Genomic DNA, 17,074 nt, shown 5'->3' on the forward strand with positions numbered 1-17,074 from the left:
GACAACCCTTTTTAACCTTTATACCAGTTGTTTTATGTGATGTCACTAGATCATGCTGACAACCCTTTTTAACCTTTATACCAGTTGTTTTATGTGATGTCACTAGATCATGCTGACAACCCTTTTTAACCTTTATACCAGTTGTTTTATGTGATGTCACTAGATCATGCTGACAACCCTTTTTAACCTTTATACCAGTTGTTTTATGTGATGTCACTAGATCATGCTGACAACCCTTTTTAACCTTTATACCAGTTGTTTTATGTGATGTCACTAGATCATGCTGACAACCCTTTTTAACCTTTATACCAGTTGTTTTATGTGATGTCACTAGATCATGCTGACAACCCTTTTTAACCTTTATACCAGTTGTTTTATGTGATGTCACTAGATCATGCTGACAACCCTTTTTAACCTTTATACCAGTTGTTTTATGTGATGTCACTAGATCATGCTGACAACCCTTTTTAACCTTTATACCAGTTGTTTTATGTGATGTCACTAGATCATGCTGACAACCCTTTTTAACCTTTATACCAGTTGTTTTATGTGATGTCACTAGATCATGCTGACAACCCTTTTTAACCTTTATACCAGTTGTTTTATGTGATGTCACTAGATCATGCTGACAACCCTTTTTAACCTTTATACCAGTTGTTTTATGTGATGTCACTAGATCATGCTGACAACCCTTTTTAACCTTTATACCAGTTGTTTTATGTGATGTCACTAGATCATGCTGACAACCCTTTTTAACCTTTATACCAGTTGTTTTATGTGATGTCACTAGATCATGCTGACAACCCTTTTTAACCTTTATACCAGTTGTTTTATGTGATGTCACTAGATCATGCTGACAACCCTTTTTAACCTTTATACCAGTTGTTTTATGTGATGTCACTAGATCATGCTGACAACCCTTTTTAACCTTTATACCAGTTGTTTTATGTGATGTCACTAGATCATGCTGACAACCCTTTTTAACCTTTATACCAGTTGTTTTATGTGATGTCACTAGATCATGCTGACAACCCTTTTTAACCTTTATACCAGTTGTTTTATGTGATGTCACTAGATCATGCTGACAACCCTTTTTAACCTTTATACCAGTTGTTTTATGTGATGTCACTAGATCATGCTGACAACCCTTTTTAACCTTTATACCAGTTGTTTTATGTGATGTCACTAGATCATGCTGACAACCCTTTTTAACCTTTATACCAGTTGTTTTATGTGATGTCACTAGATCATGCTGACAACCCTTTTTAACCTTTATACCAGTTGTTTTATGTGATGTCACTAGATCATGCTGACAACCCTTTTTAACCTTTATACCAGTTGTTTTATGTGATGTCACTAGATCATGCTGACAACCCTTTTTAACCTTTATACCAGTTGTTTTATGTGATGTCACTAGATCATGCTGACAACCCTTTTTAACCTTTATACCAGTTGTTTTATGTGATGTCACTAGATCATGCTGACAACCCTTTTTAACCTTTATACCAGTTGTTTTATGTGATGTCACTAGATCATGCTGACAACCCTTTTTAACCTTTATACCAGTTGTTTTATGTGATGTCACTAGATCATGCTGACAACCCTTTTTAACCTTTATACCAGTTGTTTTATGTGATGTCACTAGATCATGCTGACAACCCTTTTTAACCTTTATACCAGTTGTTTTATGTGATGTCACTAGATCATGCTGACAACCCTTTTTAACCTTTATACCAGTTGTTTTATGTGATGTCACTAGATCATGCTGACAACCCTTTTTAACCTTTATACCAGTTGTTTTATGTGATGTCACTAGATCATGCTGACAACCCTTTTTAACCTTTATACCAGTTGTTTTATGTGATGTCACTAGATCATGCTGACAACCCTTTTTAACCTTTATACCAGTTGTTTTATGTGATGTCACTAGATCATGCTGACAACCCTTTTTAACCTTTATACCAGTTGTTTTATGTGATGTCACTAGATCATGCTGACAACCCTTTTTAACCTTTATACCAGTTGTTTTATGTGATGCCACTAGATCATGCTGACAACCCTTTTTAACCTTTATACCAGTTGTTTTATGTGATGCCACTAGATCATGCTGACAACCCTTTTTAACCTTTATACCAGTTGTTTTATGTGATGCCACTAGATCATGCTGACAACCCTTTTTAACCTTTATACCAGTTGTTTTATGTGATGTCACTAGATCATGCTGACAACCCTTTTTAACCTTTATACCAGTTGTTTTATGTGATGTCACTAGATCATGCTGACAACCCTTTTTAACCTTTATACCAGTTGTTTTATGTGATGTCACTAGATCATGCTGACAACCCTTTTTAACCTTTATACCAGTTGTTTTATGTGATGTCACTAGATCATGCTGACAACCCTTTTTAACCTTTATACCAGTTGTTTTATGTGATGTCACTAGATCATGCTGACAACCCTTTTTAACCTTTATACCAGTTGTTTTATGTGATGTCACTAGATCATGCTGACAACCCTTTTTAACCTTTATACCAGTTGTTTTATGTGATGTCACTAGATCATGCTGACAACCCTTTTTAACCTTTATACCAGTTGTTTTATGTGATGTCACTAGATCATGCTGACAACCCTTTTTAACCTTTATACCAGTTGTTTTATGTGATGTCACTAGATCATGCTGACAACCCTTTTTAACCTTTATACCAGTTGTTTTATGTGATGTCACTAGATCATGCTGACAACCCTTTTTAACCTTTATACCAGTTGTTTTATGTGATGTCACTAGATCATGCTGACAACCTTCTTCTTGGATCTTAATTGTCATAGCTGATGGGGTTGCCAGAAAAATATGCAATCTGTAAACTGTGCTATTAAAAACTGCACAAACAAAATATTTTGCAAATACAATTTAATTATACCACAACACTTAAATTTTGTCTTATTATGCTACAATGCACATGTAGTTACTCTTTATTAATGTCTATAAATGCTCAATTTAAGAAAACGAAAATGCCCTTGCACACTTATTGTGCATAGTTTACCGTTGCGCATCTTTCCTGTCTCCATAAGATGTGATATCCTCCAGCTCAGTTACGTGTTACGTGTCAACATGTTATTTGATGCGTAGGCCGTTGACTCCAACTACAGTATGCTTTTCTCTCTGGATTTGCTTCCATAACTTTGGTCCAACTACAAGGCAGCATTTGTTTCATTTTGGAGTTGTCCCATCTAGATGAGCTGCTGTACCCAGCTAACAGGCTCTTCTGCCTGGGGTCTGAACTCTAGACTTTTATGTTAGCAATGATGTGCTCTCCCATCTGACCATGCTGTCCCTTAAAAGTTAAATACAAGAATTTAATAAAATGAAGTTATTAATTAATCTTCCAGTCTATTTATTACATAGGCCAGAATTGATTTCTTTTGAACAAATGAAAACGACATATTTTAGGTTAGGAACGGAATGAATTATATTTTTGATCCTGAAAAAATATTATTTTACTGTTTAGCGTATTAAATTTTCAAATAATTATTTAATTAATTAATTCTAAACAGGGGGAGTTTACTCTAGCTATCAAAAACCAGAATAGTCTTTCAGAGGAGAAGAAAATTCCCATGTCAAGTAAGTTTTATTGGCAGTCTTAAAAAAGTTATAATAATTAACCAATCTAAATCTCAGTTTTAAAGGTGAAGGTTGAAAGCTAAGACTAAGATATAGAAACTTTATTTATAAATATATACACTAGGTAAATGAAACTGCAACTTAAATTTTTAAAGGTTAAGATAATAAATATGATAACAATGTTTTTACATTTTTGTAGGTGAAAGCCAAGATTATCGCAGATATAATGATGACATTGGGAAAGTTCTCTTTATTGATGGCTATGTTCATGTGTCCTTCACATTGACCTTAGAGGAGTCCAATCAAAAACAGGTAAGGTTCTTCTTCCTGGGTAAAACTTAAAGTAAAATAAACGGACAATTTTTTTTGTTTTTTTACTGTGACAATTTTCTTACAGGGTGTGTTTCTGATTGTGACAATTTTCTTACAGCGTGTGTTTCTGATTGTGACAATTTTCTTACAGCTTGTGTTTCTGTGACAATTTTCTTACAGCTTGTGTTTCTGATTGTGACAATTTTCTTACAGCTTGTGTTTCTGATTGTGACAATTTTCTTACAGCTTGTGTTTCTGATTGTGAAAATTTTCTTACAGCTTGTGTTTCTGACTGTGACCTCTGAGATTTGCCATGAAATCCGTGTGGTTTGTATCCGTGAACACTTCTCCCTGACCAATGAAACCGACCTGGCCCTGGGGGTCAGGCTGCTTGCCCTGCCCCTCAGTCTGGTCCCTGTCAAAATGGCCGACATGGACCCCCTGGTGTTGACCTGTGCTGGCAGACAGGGAGATAAATCTGGCAGGAAAGTCTCGAAGCCACTACTGATTTGGTCAACAACCAGGGGAGAGAAGTCTGATGATGTAGAGACCAAGGACAGTGCAGGGGAGGCCACTTATGTTTGTTATCTCTCCTTCTCTAAGCTCATGGAGCAAGGCTCAAGGTATTTGAATCTTTCTGCTGTTGAATTTTTTAAATGAAAAAAAAGTCAAGTCCCATTTATAACTAGCAGTCAGAGAGTGAAAGAATTGTGTCTTCTATATCCAGATGACAGTAACTTGCCCTGAGTAGACTCTGTATTTTTGTATTTTTGGTTATGGTTTGAAGATTTTACTTTCAAATATTCTTGCTTTTTTTTGTTTTGTAAAAGGATTGTATACTAAATTTCCTTCTTAGACTTAATCGACCTTTAAAATGATTTGTTTAGCTAAACAAGAATTGTTTGTAAAATTATGTATTATAGAAGTTTAATAGAAGAATAATAAAATGGGATCCCTGGCTCATGTCCATATTAAGTAGTCCCTGAGTCAACTCAGCTTTGATGGGTACCTGACTAACATTGGAGAAAGTATTGGGTATAGTGCTGACTCTTATGCTGAGTTCAGTGAAAAAGGTTCAAAATAACTTCACCTGCCCCATGGACTATAAGGGTCAAATGGGTACTTTACTTATTATAAAATGGACTTTACGTCACAAATTTATTGAAGTGATAACGAGACCAGCTGTTTTTCTCCACAGTGACTGGAGCTGGAGTCTGCCTGTAAGGATTGTGTCCTCTAAGGACGGCCACAGGACAACCACAAGCATCCCTGACCAGCACAGGAGTGAGGGGTCAGAGGTCACACCAATCACTCACCCAGTCACTGTGGCCACCCAGCTGGTCAAGGGGGTGACCCATGTTGTGTTGATAACTGACCCGGCTCCCGCTTGCGTGCTGGAAAATTTGTGTCCGTTCCCTCTTCAGTATGGCCAAGCTTGTGATAAACTTCTAGTGAATGGTGAGGGAGGATGTATCTACATCTAAATACATACATATACGCTAAGTTTTTTTGGACATAGATCATAAATTTATGAATATTTAGTGTTTCTTAATAGTTTAGTGCAAACATAATTTAATTTGTTTGTTCCACGATTAAGCTCTATAATTTTTTTTTAATTTTTGAAACCCAGGGGCAGTAATCCAGGAACAAGTGGAGCTGGTGGCTGACCTCCCCTGGCTTCCCCCTGGTGGGTGGAGTCACTACACACCCCCCAGTGTCAACACTGAGTTTGTCAACAGAGACACCCTCACACTGCCAAGGCTGCACTTCCGTGCCATGGACATACAGGTGTCTGGTGTACCTGAGACAGGTGTGTGCCACATTTATCCAGTTTTATCTGGTGTATTTGCACAGTTTACAGATTTGTAGTCTGTTCTTTGAACTTAGTTTGATGGCTGTACTTGAAACTGTTCACGATGCAGTCTATCGATGTACAACATGTAAACAAGGCTTTAAAATATGATAAGGCTACCAATGTTGACTCACACATCTACTACACAAAATGTGACAATTATGGCAAGGAAATGAGTCTAAAAATAGACAGTTGGTAACAATTGAATGTTATCATGATGTGTTTTCTTGAATTTCATTTCTTCTGAAATCACATCAACTCACGAGTGATCAACTAGCACTCAATGAAAAATATCCCATGGTTAAATATTTCATTTTGTAATTAACTTTCATTAGACATTACTTCAACATGTTGTGTTACCTTTGTTGTCCAATTTTTCAAATGGTTTATATTTTGTGTCTGCAGCTTCTGTGGTCTGGCTGGGGGGATTTTCTTAACCATCTTGAGAGTTGTAGTTTTAAACAAACAGCTTGGTCTACATATCTAGCATAATGTCTGCTTATTCCATTTTAATTTTTACCTAGTAGTCACTTGTTCATTAACAAGAAATTAAAATATTTTTAATTTTTGCAAATTTTTAAAATGTACTCAACCATTTTTTCCAACCATTATTGATCTTCTTAAATGTATCAATAAAAATTATTGTTTCTTTTACATAGAAGTTGATATTTTAAATAAACTTTGTTTTGTTTGTGGCCAGGTTTTTCTGAGTGGAGTTCAGCCACCCAGATCTCAGGCAACATGGATGCTTTTGTACGTCTGCCTGGGTTCTGTGACCTCAAGGTCATGATTGAAGTGGTGGGCATGGTCACCCATCTCATTGTACGTCCGGTCAGTAAAGCTGAAATAACAGCCAAGGAGATCCGCACCAGATTAACTGACCACGGGACGGTCAAAACCCAGGCGGAAAAATCTGGCAAGTTTGGTGCTGCTATGGTGACCTGGGAAACGCCTGTCACAGAAGCGAGCTCTGATTTACTGCTGACAGAATCAACGAGCCAGTCGTCCATCTTACATGGGTCATCCCCCTCCCAGCTTACACAGCCCAGACATCCATTGCCGTCTTCTTACATTCGCTTCACTGAAAGAACCAAACGTGCAATCACAGACACCGGCATGAGCGTAACACTAGGCGCCTCCTGCTGCAGCTTCTCACTCGTCCTGCAGGATGAGTCCAGCGCCGAGGTACTCACTGAACTGACCAGCCTGCATTTTAAAGATCTTTTCTTGGCCGCCTACCCTGTGTCTAAGAACCCAGATGCCGTGGGTCATGAGACCTGCTACACCTTCAGCGCCACCACCATCCAGCTTGACAACCAGCAGTACGGGGAGGGGATGTACGACTTCCCCGTGGTCATCCTGCCACAGAAATCAACAAGCGACACAACAACGCAGGCTGAGGTTTTGAACACAGAACACATGTCTGTACTTGAACTTCACGCTGTGTTGAGGTCAAGAGCATTTTTACATTTACAAATTGTTACGTATTCTGACCCTATATGGCATCAGTTTGTTATAGAGACAGTGGATGTGTCAGTGAAGCCGTTGTCTCTGTATGTCGACGACAGCTTCATCTACAGACTAGTGCAGGAGCTGGAGAACTTTTCTCCCAGCCGGCTCTCTAGTAGAATGGAAGCCGTGGTCCCAGCTCCGGGTCGTCTGGACAGGAAGTTACCGGCTCTCATCAGGCTGAACTGTTACACTCTGAGCCACCCAATCAGAATCAAGCATTTCACAGTCCAGCCAATCAACCTTCTGCTCAGTGTTCACGCCTCCCTGAAGCTATTTTTAGCATCAGACCACACCCCATTGAATGTTGGGAAATTTGAGAGGGTGCAGGTGTTCTCCACCACACAGAAACTGGGACACGCTCTGGCCATGCACTACGCCTCAGCTGCTATTTTTAGAGCAGGTTAGTAGCTTAGAATCTTGTTATTTCAAATATTTTACCAAATTTAAATGTTTACTAATGTACATATTTTATTTTGTATAGTGATGATTTAGCAAAAAATTTTTTATGAATAAAAAATGAGTTGTCATATTTTCACTACAAGAAATTCTAAGTAAATTTTTAATTAAACATACAGTCATCTGAACATTTAAAATGTAAATTATTGGTTTAATTTAAACACTTGAAAGGATGTTAAATATATTTTAACAAAGATTAGTCAGTGATTTTGTGTGAAACATTTTGTCACATTCGAGACTTATTTTGGTTAAAATATTATAAATTGATCTGGCAAAAGTAGAGACTATTTTATGGCTACAATTTTTAAAAATTTATCTGGCACAGGTATAGTGGTGGGGTCTCTAGAGATCCTGGGCAACCCAACAGGTCTTGTGAGAAGTATTGGAACAGGGGTGTCAGACCTCATCAGTCTACCCTACTACGGCCTGACCAGGGGGCCTGGGGCTTTTGTCTCCGGCCTGTCCCGGGGGATAGGCAGCTTGGTCAAGAATGTGTCTGCAGGTCAGTTTTGGTCTTCTGTATTATTAATGAATTAAAATTTATTATTTTCATGATTAGGTAACTTAATGACTATAATTAAATATCTTCTAGATTAGATAATTACATGTCATCATGATTAGATAAATTAATATAATTATATAAACTAATATGTCTTCTTGATTAGATAAATACTTAAATAACAGAAGCTAGTTTTTTTTCTTAAAAGAAGCAGGTTTGTGTAATAGGACATGACCCTTTTGTCTGTTATGTTAGCAACAGGAAAATTTGTTTTATTTAAAACTTTACAAGTCAGGAGTCCATCAAGCTCTATGTTCACAAAATTGTTATATTGGACATTTAGAATATGTTTTAGGATGTATGGCACAATTTATTGAGGCTGAGACTCGAGGTCATTATTCCCTTACAAACACATGAATCCCTTACTATATGACCTCCTTAGAAACACATGACCCACATAGAAACACATGACCTACTTTAAAATACTTGTCCAGGTAAGATCACCTCAGTGACCTAGTTTGAAATGTCCCCATTACAATCACATGTGACCTAGTTTGAAATGTCCCCAGGTACAATCACATGTGACCTAGTTTGAAGTGTCACCAGGTATGATCACCTGTGACCTAGTTTGAAATGTCCCCAGGTATGATCACCTGTGACCTAGTTTGAAATGTCCCCAGGTATGATCACCTGTGACCTAGTTTGAAATGTCCCCAGGTATGTGACCTAGTTTGAAATGTCCCCAGGTATGATCACCTGTGACCTAGTTTGAAATGTCCCCAGGTATGATCACCTGTGACCTAGTTTGAAATGTCCCCAGGTATGATCACCTGTGACCTAGTTTGAAATGTCCCCAGGTATGTGACCCACTTTAAATTGTCCCCAGGTATGATCACCTCAGTGACCAACTTTGCGTCCAGTGTATCCAGGAACATGGACCGCCTGTCCTTTGACTCCAGCCACCTAGAGAGACAAGAGGAGAACCGGAGGAACCGGCCAGTGGGCGTGTCTGACGGTTTGAAGCAGGGCCTTACCGGATTTGGATTAAGCTTATTGGGTTTGTGAGAATTTATTAGTTTGCCCATGTTAATGTTGAGCATTTTGTAATACCCCTTTATCTTGTTAGAATTTGGGTCAAGCTCATTGTGAAAATGGTTACTGTTTTGTATTGTAAGGCTTTAGGTCAAGCATGCTGGAAGCAGGCTCTTGTTATGCCATATAAAGATTTTACATTGTTGATATGCATACTGAAAGTTAGAGTATAATTCAGTTGTTGTTTTTTATTTTGTGATTTCTTGTCTTTTTGAGTTATAATATTTTTAAATTGTTAAAGAAAATGCAGAATAAACTGCCAAATATAGCTCTTGACCATGAGTTAATCTAACTTGTAGTAAATGATACATGTTTATTTACCCCATGAAAGTCTGGAACCTTCTCTTGCAATCTCCAGGAGCTGTAGCTGGACTAGCTGACCAGCCCATGCAGACCCTGCTGTCCACTGGAGCACCGGATGAGAGACGTGGATCTGCATCATCCGCTGCCTCTGGCTTTGTGACCGGCATGGGGAAAGGTTTGGTTGGGGTCTTCACCAAACCAATAGGTGGCGCTGCTGAATTTGTGTCGCAGACTGGTCAAGGTTAGTTCTGTGGTCATCACCACATCAACACTGGACTTGTTTGCCCTGCAGTAGTTCTGTTTTGTTTTGTTTTTTTTTAAACTATGTTTTTAAGCAATGTATTTTTTCATCCAATAATTCTTTGCTTTATCTAATTTTAATGTTTAAAAAGTATGCTGATACTTATTAATTCTATCTAAAAATCTGTCCACTAAAGATGAACCTACCCACACCAAAGTAAATCTAACCCAACCTAATCCGACCTAAATTAAACCCAATCTAAATCTAACCTGACCTAAATTAAACCCAATCTAAATCTAACCCTACCTTTCAAACCTAATACTAGGATTGAAGGAACACTAACCTTATCTTAATCTTTTTAAGTTTTGACAGATTAAAAATCTGACCTTATACTAAGCTAGAGTCCCTTGAACTTAATGTCATAAAATCGTCATTATGAATGTGATATATTATAATTTGCACCAAGAAAGACAAACATTCCTTATTTCAAATGTTCAGGTATCCTCCATGGCACCGGCCTGGGCCAGTTGCCAGCTAGACTTGACAAGGCCAGTGTTGTAGAGAGATGTGAATTGCCAGATGGCCAGTTCAAATATTCTATGTAAGTTTTTTGACTTATTTTTTTTTATTTCTCTGTTGGATGTTTGTTTTTGATACAGTTGAATATTTATGTTTAGAACTTACCAAATTTGCACACATTATTTATTAATTGAAATCAAAAATAAAAAATGATACAAATTTATTTATGTAATTAAATTTGTAACATAAGAGATTATTAAAATTTCCCTAATCCGTTAAAAAATCGAATTAATGTGATGAAAATTTTGCATTTGGAACTTTTATAAATAATTTTTTTTGTATAATTAAATTGTTTACCTGTTGTTTTTTAAAAATATTTTTGCGCAGAAAAATCTTTTCATCCCTTCCCTCACCTGAGCTATATTTAAATTGTTTACCTGTTGTTTTAAAAATATTTTTGTGCAGAAAAATCTTTTCCTCCCTTCCCTCACCTGAGCTTATATTTAAATTGTTTACCTGTTGTTTTAAAAATATTTTTGCGCAGAAAAATCTTTTCCTCCCTTCCCTCACCTGAACTCCTGCTGGCTGTCCCTGCACTTACCTTCGACCTGATGGAAACTGAGGTCAAGGTTGTTCTGCTCTTGACCCCAGACGTCCTTGTGGTGGTCAACGTGGAAGAAGACGCCCAGCAGCAAGCTTTGGCCCTGACGGAGCTGGAGTGTAAACCCAACTACGAGGAAGGACGTCTGATTCTTCAGTGGAAAGATCAGATCTATGGAGCTTCATCTCTTGAGGTTAGTCCATCTATCGGTTGCCACGTGTTTTACAAAATGCCAGATAAAAAGATCTTTGACATTGTGTTCTCAATTTTTATTTTAAATCTAATATTATTGATATTAAGTTTTTGAATGCTTTGAGCTGTAATTGCAACGAACATAATTAAAATTTAAACATAGGACTTCCCTAATATTCTTTAGGTTTTATGATTTTTTTTTTAAATGTGTATTATTTTTTAATTTATATTTGTGAATCTTTACACAAGTGTGAAAATTTTAAAATAATATATTTTTTATGAAAGTATATCTAGACTTATAAATAATTATTATCGGTACAAATTTAGTGTTTAATTTAATTTTACTTATAAGAAATTCACTGTTTGAACACCACTTTGACCTTGTCTTCTCTTGTTGACCTCCAGCAGACACGCACATCAAACAAAGATAGAGTCGCAGCTTTTATCGACACACAAAAGGTCTCAGAGAAACCAAGCACCCCACCCTGTCTGGAAACCGAGCCCACACTTCCAGCCAATGGTCAGTCTGTGTCTGAGGTGACCTCCCAGAGCCAGCAGATATCCCGGCTGTCCAGCTCTGGCAGCCTGCCTGACCTAAAGACCTCGTCCGTGCCCAGCCAGATGACCTCTGCCCCCCAGTACGAGTTCGAGCTGGACCCCCACTGGCAGGATCTGTTTGTCACATTATTCCAGTTGACAAAAAATCGTTTGCAAGGCCGAGGCTTCCCGCTTTAGAATTTTTTCAATTTGAAATATTTTTTAAATTACGCCTATACCTATACATACATGTACATTCAACTTTAAATATTTATTATAAGTTCCATACTGGCAAATAATTTATGATATTGACATATTTATTTATTTCACAAATTATACACTTTATAAGCTGTAAATTATTTGCTGCAAATAAGTCTGTAAATATTTGACACAGTCAGTATTGTTCTGTACATGATGTTTTAAAATGTATGTTGTTAAAACTGTATGTTGCCCATAATTCATTGCATCATTACGTTGTTGACTTCCTGTTTCAGCAACCATACTTGGTAAAATGTCATTCCACTGTACATTAACTTATGTTTTTTTACTAGATTCCTGAATGTTGAGGGTGCTCAGTAAATTATATGATCGTATTAAAGTTTAAACTTTTTATAAATATGTCCATGTCGTGTTGTATATGTTTAAAATTGTTGTGTTATATTTGCTGAAAAAATTTAAAATTTTAAAATATTTAATTAACATCACTCCACTAAACCCCCTCAATCAAACGAGATGGGCTAGTGTTTTATCAGTATTTGTTTAGTCTAACCAGTCTATGAAAGTTACCATTTAATTAGCATACACTGGTTTTCTGGTTTAGCCTCTAGATTAGCTGCTGCTCATGTTTAGATATCTCTAAAAGGTCAGCCATGATAGGCCAGAGTTGTGTGAAAATTTGTCCTGAATTTAATGATGTTTAAACTGTTTAGCATGTCCATAACAGATGTAGATCTACATGTTAGGTTTAGACTGAAATGCACTTTCTTTAATAAGAATACAATTATAGATGACTTTGTAAGTCTATTAAAGTAAGTGTGTTAAAGGTGTATAAAGTATTGAGGGAACTGATGGTTTTTTATGTGTTTGGTTTATACTCTGGATTTCATTTCATGATAATAAAATTATTTTATTTTAATATTGGTTTGAAAATGTTTAAGTTTTAAAAAGTTCTTTCTTTTCTACTTTTTATAATTATTACTTAAAATGCTAGCTCTTAAATGATGACATTATAAAATCTGATGAATTGTCATGTGATTTTATTAAATTGAATGAAAGAATTTTTTTCCTAAATACTACCTGGCATGGGGTTGTTAACTTTGACATTGAGGGAAAACTTGTATGGTATTTTTGTCAGGCTTTGAATCAAATTTCGATTCAATTGTTTTGTTATAATTTTTACTTCCAGTTTTTAAATGTATTATTGCACCATTGCTAGATTTAACCGGTATTGGTTGAAGAAGACTCTCATCTAATTTTGGTTTAATTAATTAACAAGAATTTTAATTGCCTTCTAAAAAAATAATGTTTGATAAAGAATTCCACATAAAAATAATTAATGCTGAATTTAGGAATGTTACAGAATTGTCAAATTTGCATATTATTTTTTACCTTGAAGTTTGTTTGAGTCACCTGGCAATAGAAGCCAGAATTTTGGTGACCTATCAAGTTGTGGTGTGTAGCTCAGTTTAGGGAGGTACCTCAACACCAGTTTAGGAAAGTATAAACATATTACTTACTTAATCACTCCCTGTGGAGTATAGGGCAGTATAAACATACGTACTTCAAAGTATGTGGACATACGCTAGCTCTTCAGAACTTTGAACCTCCCCATGATCTTGACCCTTGCTATGAAATGTCAACAACTCATGCATGTTTGTGTTGTAAAGACAAAAAAATTATACACAACACTCCAAGTGATTGGGTCTAACATATATTTATGACAGAATAAAATAACTTTTGTTTCAAATGTGTGTTTTACTTCAGTTTGTTCTATATCAACAACAATTGCAGTTCAGAGTTAAGTGATAGCAGCTAGGTTGTCGTCTCACTTGGGCATTGTTGGCCTGTGCCAATTTATACTATACGGTGGAGCTGTCAACTATAGGTAATGTGGTGGAGCTCTCAGCTATAAGGTGGAAATGTCAACTATAAATAATGTGGTGGTGGGGTGGCAATTGGAGCTGACAACTATAAGTAATGTGGTAGTGGAACTTCAAAAAAAAAAAGAATAAAATTATTGAAATAAACAAATTTCTTATATAAAAAGCTTTTTATTTTTGTGATATTCATTTGAAGGACAAATTATGCAGAAAAAAAAGCACATATTCACTTTGACATAGCTCAACTCTCTGACAAACACAAGCAGCAGTTGACAGCACATGAAACATGACATTAAGGTGACAGGACATGAAACATGACATTAAGGTGACAGCACACATAACATAGCATATAGGAATGGCAATTATCTTAATGGAACCTTTGAGCAGACTATTTGCACTAAGTGCAATATCCACTTGTCTAATTCAATGCTACAAAAGTTACTGAGCCTGCCCTAGGCTTTTCAGTTATTACATTGGGTATATCCAGTGTATTTTTTATTGCAGGAGAAATGTATACAACCAGTACATAGAATGTTACAGATTTTCAAAATATTACAAATTTAATTTTTAACTGTTGCCTAGATCTTATAAAAACCCAGGAATGTAATGCATTAAAGAATCTGAAAACAAAACATGTACGCCTATATTTCAAAAGTAACATCTCAGTGCAGTGTATTGTGTGTGGACCAAACCACGTTTATTTACTGACATCACAATTTCTAAGCTGCTCAATCAACCTTTCCTTTTTTAGGTTCAATCATTTTCTTTCATAATTTCAATCAATTCATATAAATTACATTGATGTAGTTATAATTTTTAAAAGGTTATAAAGTGAACAATTATTAGCAATAAAACAGTTAAAGGCACAACATCATTCTGACAAAAAATATTCAATAACATTATGTGTTAACTTAAAAATAGTCACATGATTTTTCTTTATTGGATGAGAATATAGTAGTTTTATATTACTGTGATACATGCATGCAAAAATGTTGGTTTAGACTTATTTAACTTATTATTGATTCAGATTTAATGTGTAAAGTGTGTTGAAATAAAATAAAATATCTGATAGAAATCTAGCCTTGTTGAAATCAAACAAACAACACATTTTATTGAAATCTAACCTAGCTGAAATCAAATGAACAAAACATTTGATTGAAATCTAGCCTAGTTGAAATCAAATGAACAACACATTTTATTGAAATCTAGCCTAGTGGCAGGTTAAATAGAAATAGTTAATTACATTATTATGAGGTACAATTTTCAATTCACTTTTTTTGCTTTACATTAAAGAAAATGCTTATAAAAAGTATATAATATATTTATTAATATATAATTTGACTTGACTTGTATATTTTAAATTTGAAATATAGGGCAGGAGGTCTTAAAATAGAAAGAAATTCAAAGGTCACAAAGTCAGCAATGGCCAGTGTTAGAAAGTTTAGATGATTTAACCAAGAAATTAGCTTGTAATTTTTTTTAAAGAAATATTTTCTTCCATTTAACCATGGCTGAATAAAGGACAAACACCAGGATTTTTTTTTAAATATGAAAGGGTCACAATTATGAACAGCCAAATTTAGTCACACAAAAAAACATTTAATAAATCTTTGCAATACTGGGCAAGTCATTAAAATACATTTATGTTAGAAATTGCATATGAAGAAAACACATCTGCCTGAATGACATATAAGGCCACATCAGCATGTTCATAAAGAGGTTAAAGATAGTATCTTCAAGAAAAACATGCAAAAAATGGGATCATTGTTTACACATGTGCAGGATACAGAGAAGAAATAAAATATATTGCATTCTTAGGAATAAAAGTGGGGAAACTGGTTTTAGGCAAAAATATTTTTAAAATGTGATTTTTAAAAAAATCATAAGTTATAAAAAGAATATGAAATATGTGTTTACATTTTTTTTTACATGTAGATATATTAATGAACAGTAATGCAATTACAAATAGACTTCCTTGATAATCTTACTTAGAAGGGCCTACTGTAAAACTTCTAATATCTGAGTGAGGTACTAACATTTACCAAAATAAAATAATTCATCTTGATGTTTCATACATTTTAGATTAGACTAGTTCTAAAGTAGAGTGAATAGAATCTTGTATAAATAACTGAGTGGAAATAATGAAAATATTTTTAAAATTTTAAAATAATCAACAATTTGCATAAATTATGTTTTAAAGTATCACCAACTTGCAAAATTGCTTTTAAAAACTTGCAAACAAGGTAAATCTTCTACAGCTAGTCTTAGATTATTGCATTTATTACAATCACACTATTATAGGCATCTCTGATAATAGCTCAAATATAGGTACACTCACAAACTGATATGATTACTGTCCAATGACCTAATCAAGTTAATGAACCATAATGAACTACAAGCTGACATAGGAAATCAGTTTTCCTAATCTGTAGTAGCCTACTTATATACATCTATTCCAGGTCATGCAATTTCTACTGCTAGTAAATTAAATCTTTGCAAACTGTTTTTGTGCAAGCATAAAATAAGAGTTAAAGTATTGGGCATATAATAGTTTTTTATTTAAGTGGCTTCCCTGCTAATAGTGCTAAACATTGAGCTTGACTAGCAAAGTGAAAAAGTGCATCAATATTGAAGAAAACTAGTCTATGAGTGCTCATATTTTTTGCCTCTAATGAAGGGTACTTTAGAAGTTTTACGTAGCACTGTAGTACTATTTTGGGCTTTTACTCTAACTTTGTTTCTACAGAACAGATGCCCAGATAGGTGGATTTTGACAAAAATCCCACTAAAAGAAAAGTGTTGATTTTTAAAAAATTACAACAATAAAAAGGAGATATCTAAATATTTAAAAATTCAAATTGCAGTATTATGCAACGTCAAAGAATACATTTTTTAATTAAAATAGATATATTAATATATATATTTATTCTTTATTTACAAAAATACAATCACCATTTGCATTTCACCCACATTAATTTGATTGATGTTCATTTTAAGTGCAATAATTAGACCTAATTAAAATAATTATTAATAAAGCAATATTATATATATAGTTAAATTCATAAATTATGATTAAAATTACTTTTACCCTTTATGGCTTTATTTTAAAACACTTTTAAAAAAATAATTATTTTTATATTGTTCATCACCATCTCAAATCTATTTTCATTTTTTTTTTAAATAGACCCACCTACAAGGAAAATACTTTTAATATCATGCTGGTTTCAATGTGGATCTAGA

At 34.9% G+C, this 17,074-nt stretch overlaps 1 protein-coding gene across 1 annotated transcript in view; it reads left to right on the forward strand.

The window, feature by feature from the left end:
- Nucleotides 1–13,670, forward strand: part of LOC131954953 (intermembrane lipid transfer protein VPS13B) — a 75,809-nt gene extending 62,139 nt beyond the window's left edge. Inside the window, exons 57-69 of the mRNA XM_059318803.1 lie at nucleotides 3,553–3,619; nucleotides 3,819–3,931; nucleotides 4,083–4,091; nucleotides 4,211–4,554; nucleotides 5,130–5,389; nucleotides 5,562–5,741; nucleotides 6,484–7,695; nucleotides 8,077–8,253; nucleotides 9,137–9,307; nucleotides 9,701–9,886; nucleotides 10,385–10,487; nucleotides 10,950–11,199; nucleotides 11,604–13,670. Coding sequence (XP_059174786.1) covers nucleotides 3,553–3,619; nucleotides 3,819–3,931; nucleotides 4,083–4,091; nucleotides 4,211–4,554; nucleotides 5,130–5,389; nucleotides 5,562–5,741; nucleotides 6,484–7,695; nucleotides 8,077–8,253; nucleotides 9,137–9,307; nucleotides 9,701–9,886; nucleotides 10,385–10,487; nucleotides 10,950–11,199; nucleotides 11,604–11,933 — 3,402 coding nt within the window. The 3' untranslated portion in view covers nucleotides 11,934–13,670. The remainder of the gene's footprint in view (nucleotides 1–3,552; nucleotides 3,620–3,818; nucleotides 3,932–4,082; nucleotides 4,092–4,210; nucleotides 4,555–5,129; nucleotides 5,390–5,561; nucleotides 5,742–6,483; nucleotides 7,696–8,076; nucleotides 8,254–9,136; nucleotides 9,308–9,700; nucleotides 9,887–10,384; nucleotides 10,488–10,949; nucleotides 11,200–11,603) is intronic.
- The last annotated feature ends 3,404 nt before the right edge of the window (nucleotides 13,671–17,074 follow it).

Source organism: Physella acuta, unplaced genomic scaffold, assembly GCF_028476545.2.
Source record: "Physella acuta isolate Inbredline_101_S28 unplaced genomic scaffold, ASM2847654v3 ptg001044l, whole genome shotgun sequence".
Taxonomy (NCBI): Eukaryota; Metazoa; Mollusca; class Gastropoda; family Physidae; genus Physella; species Physella acuta.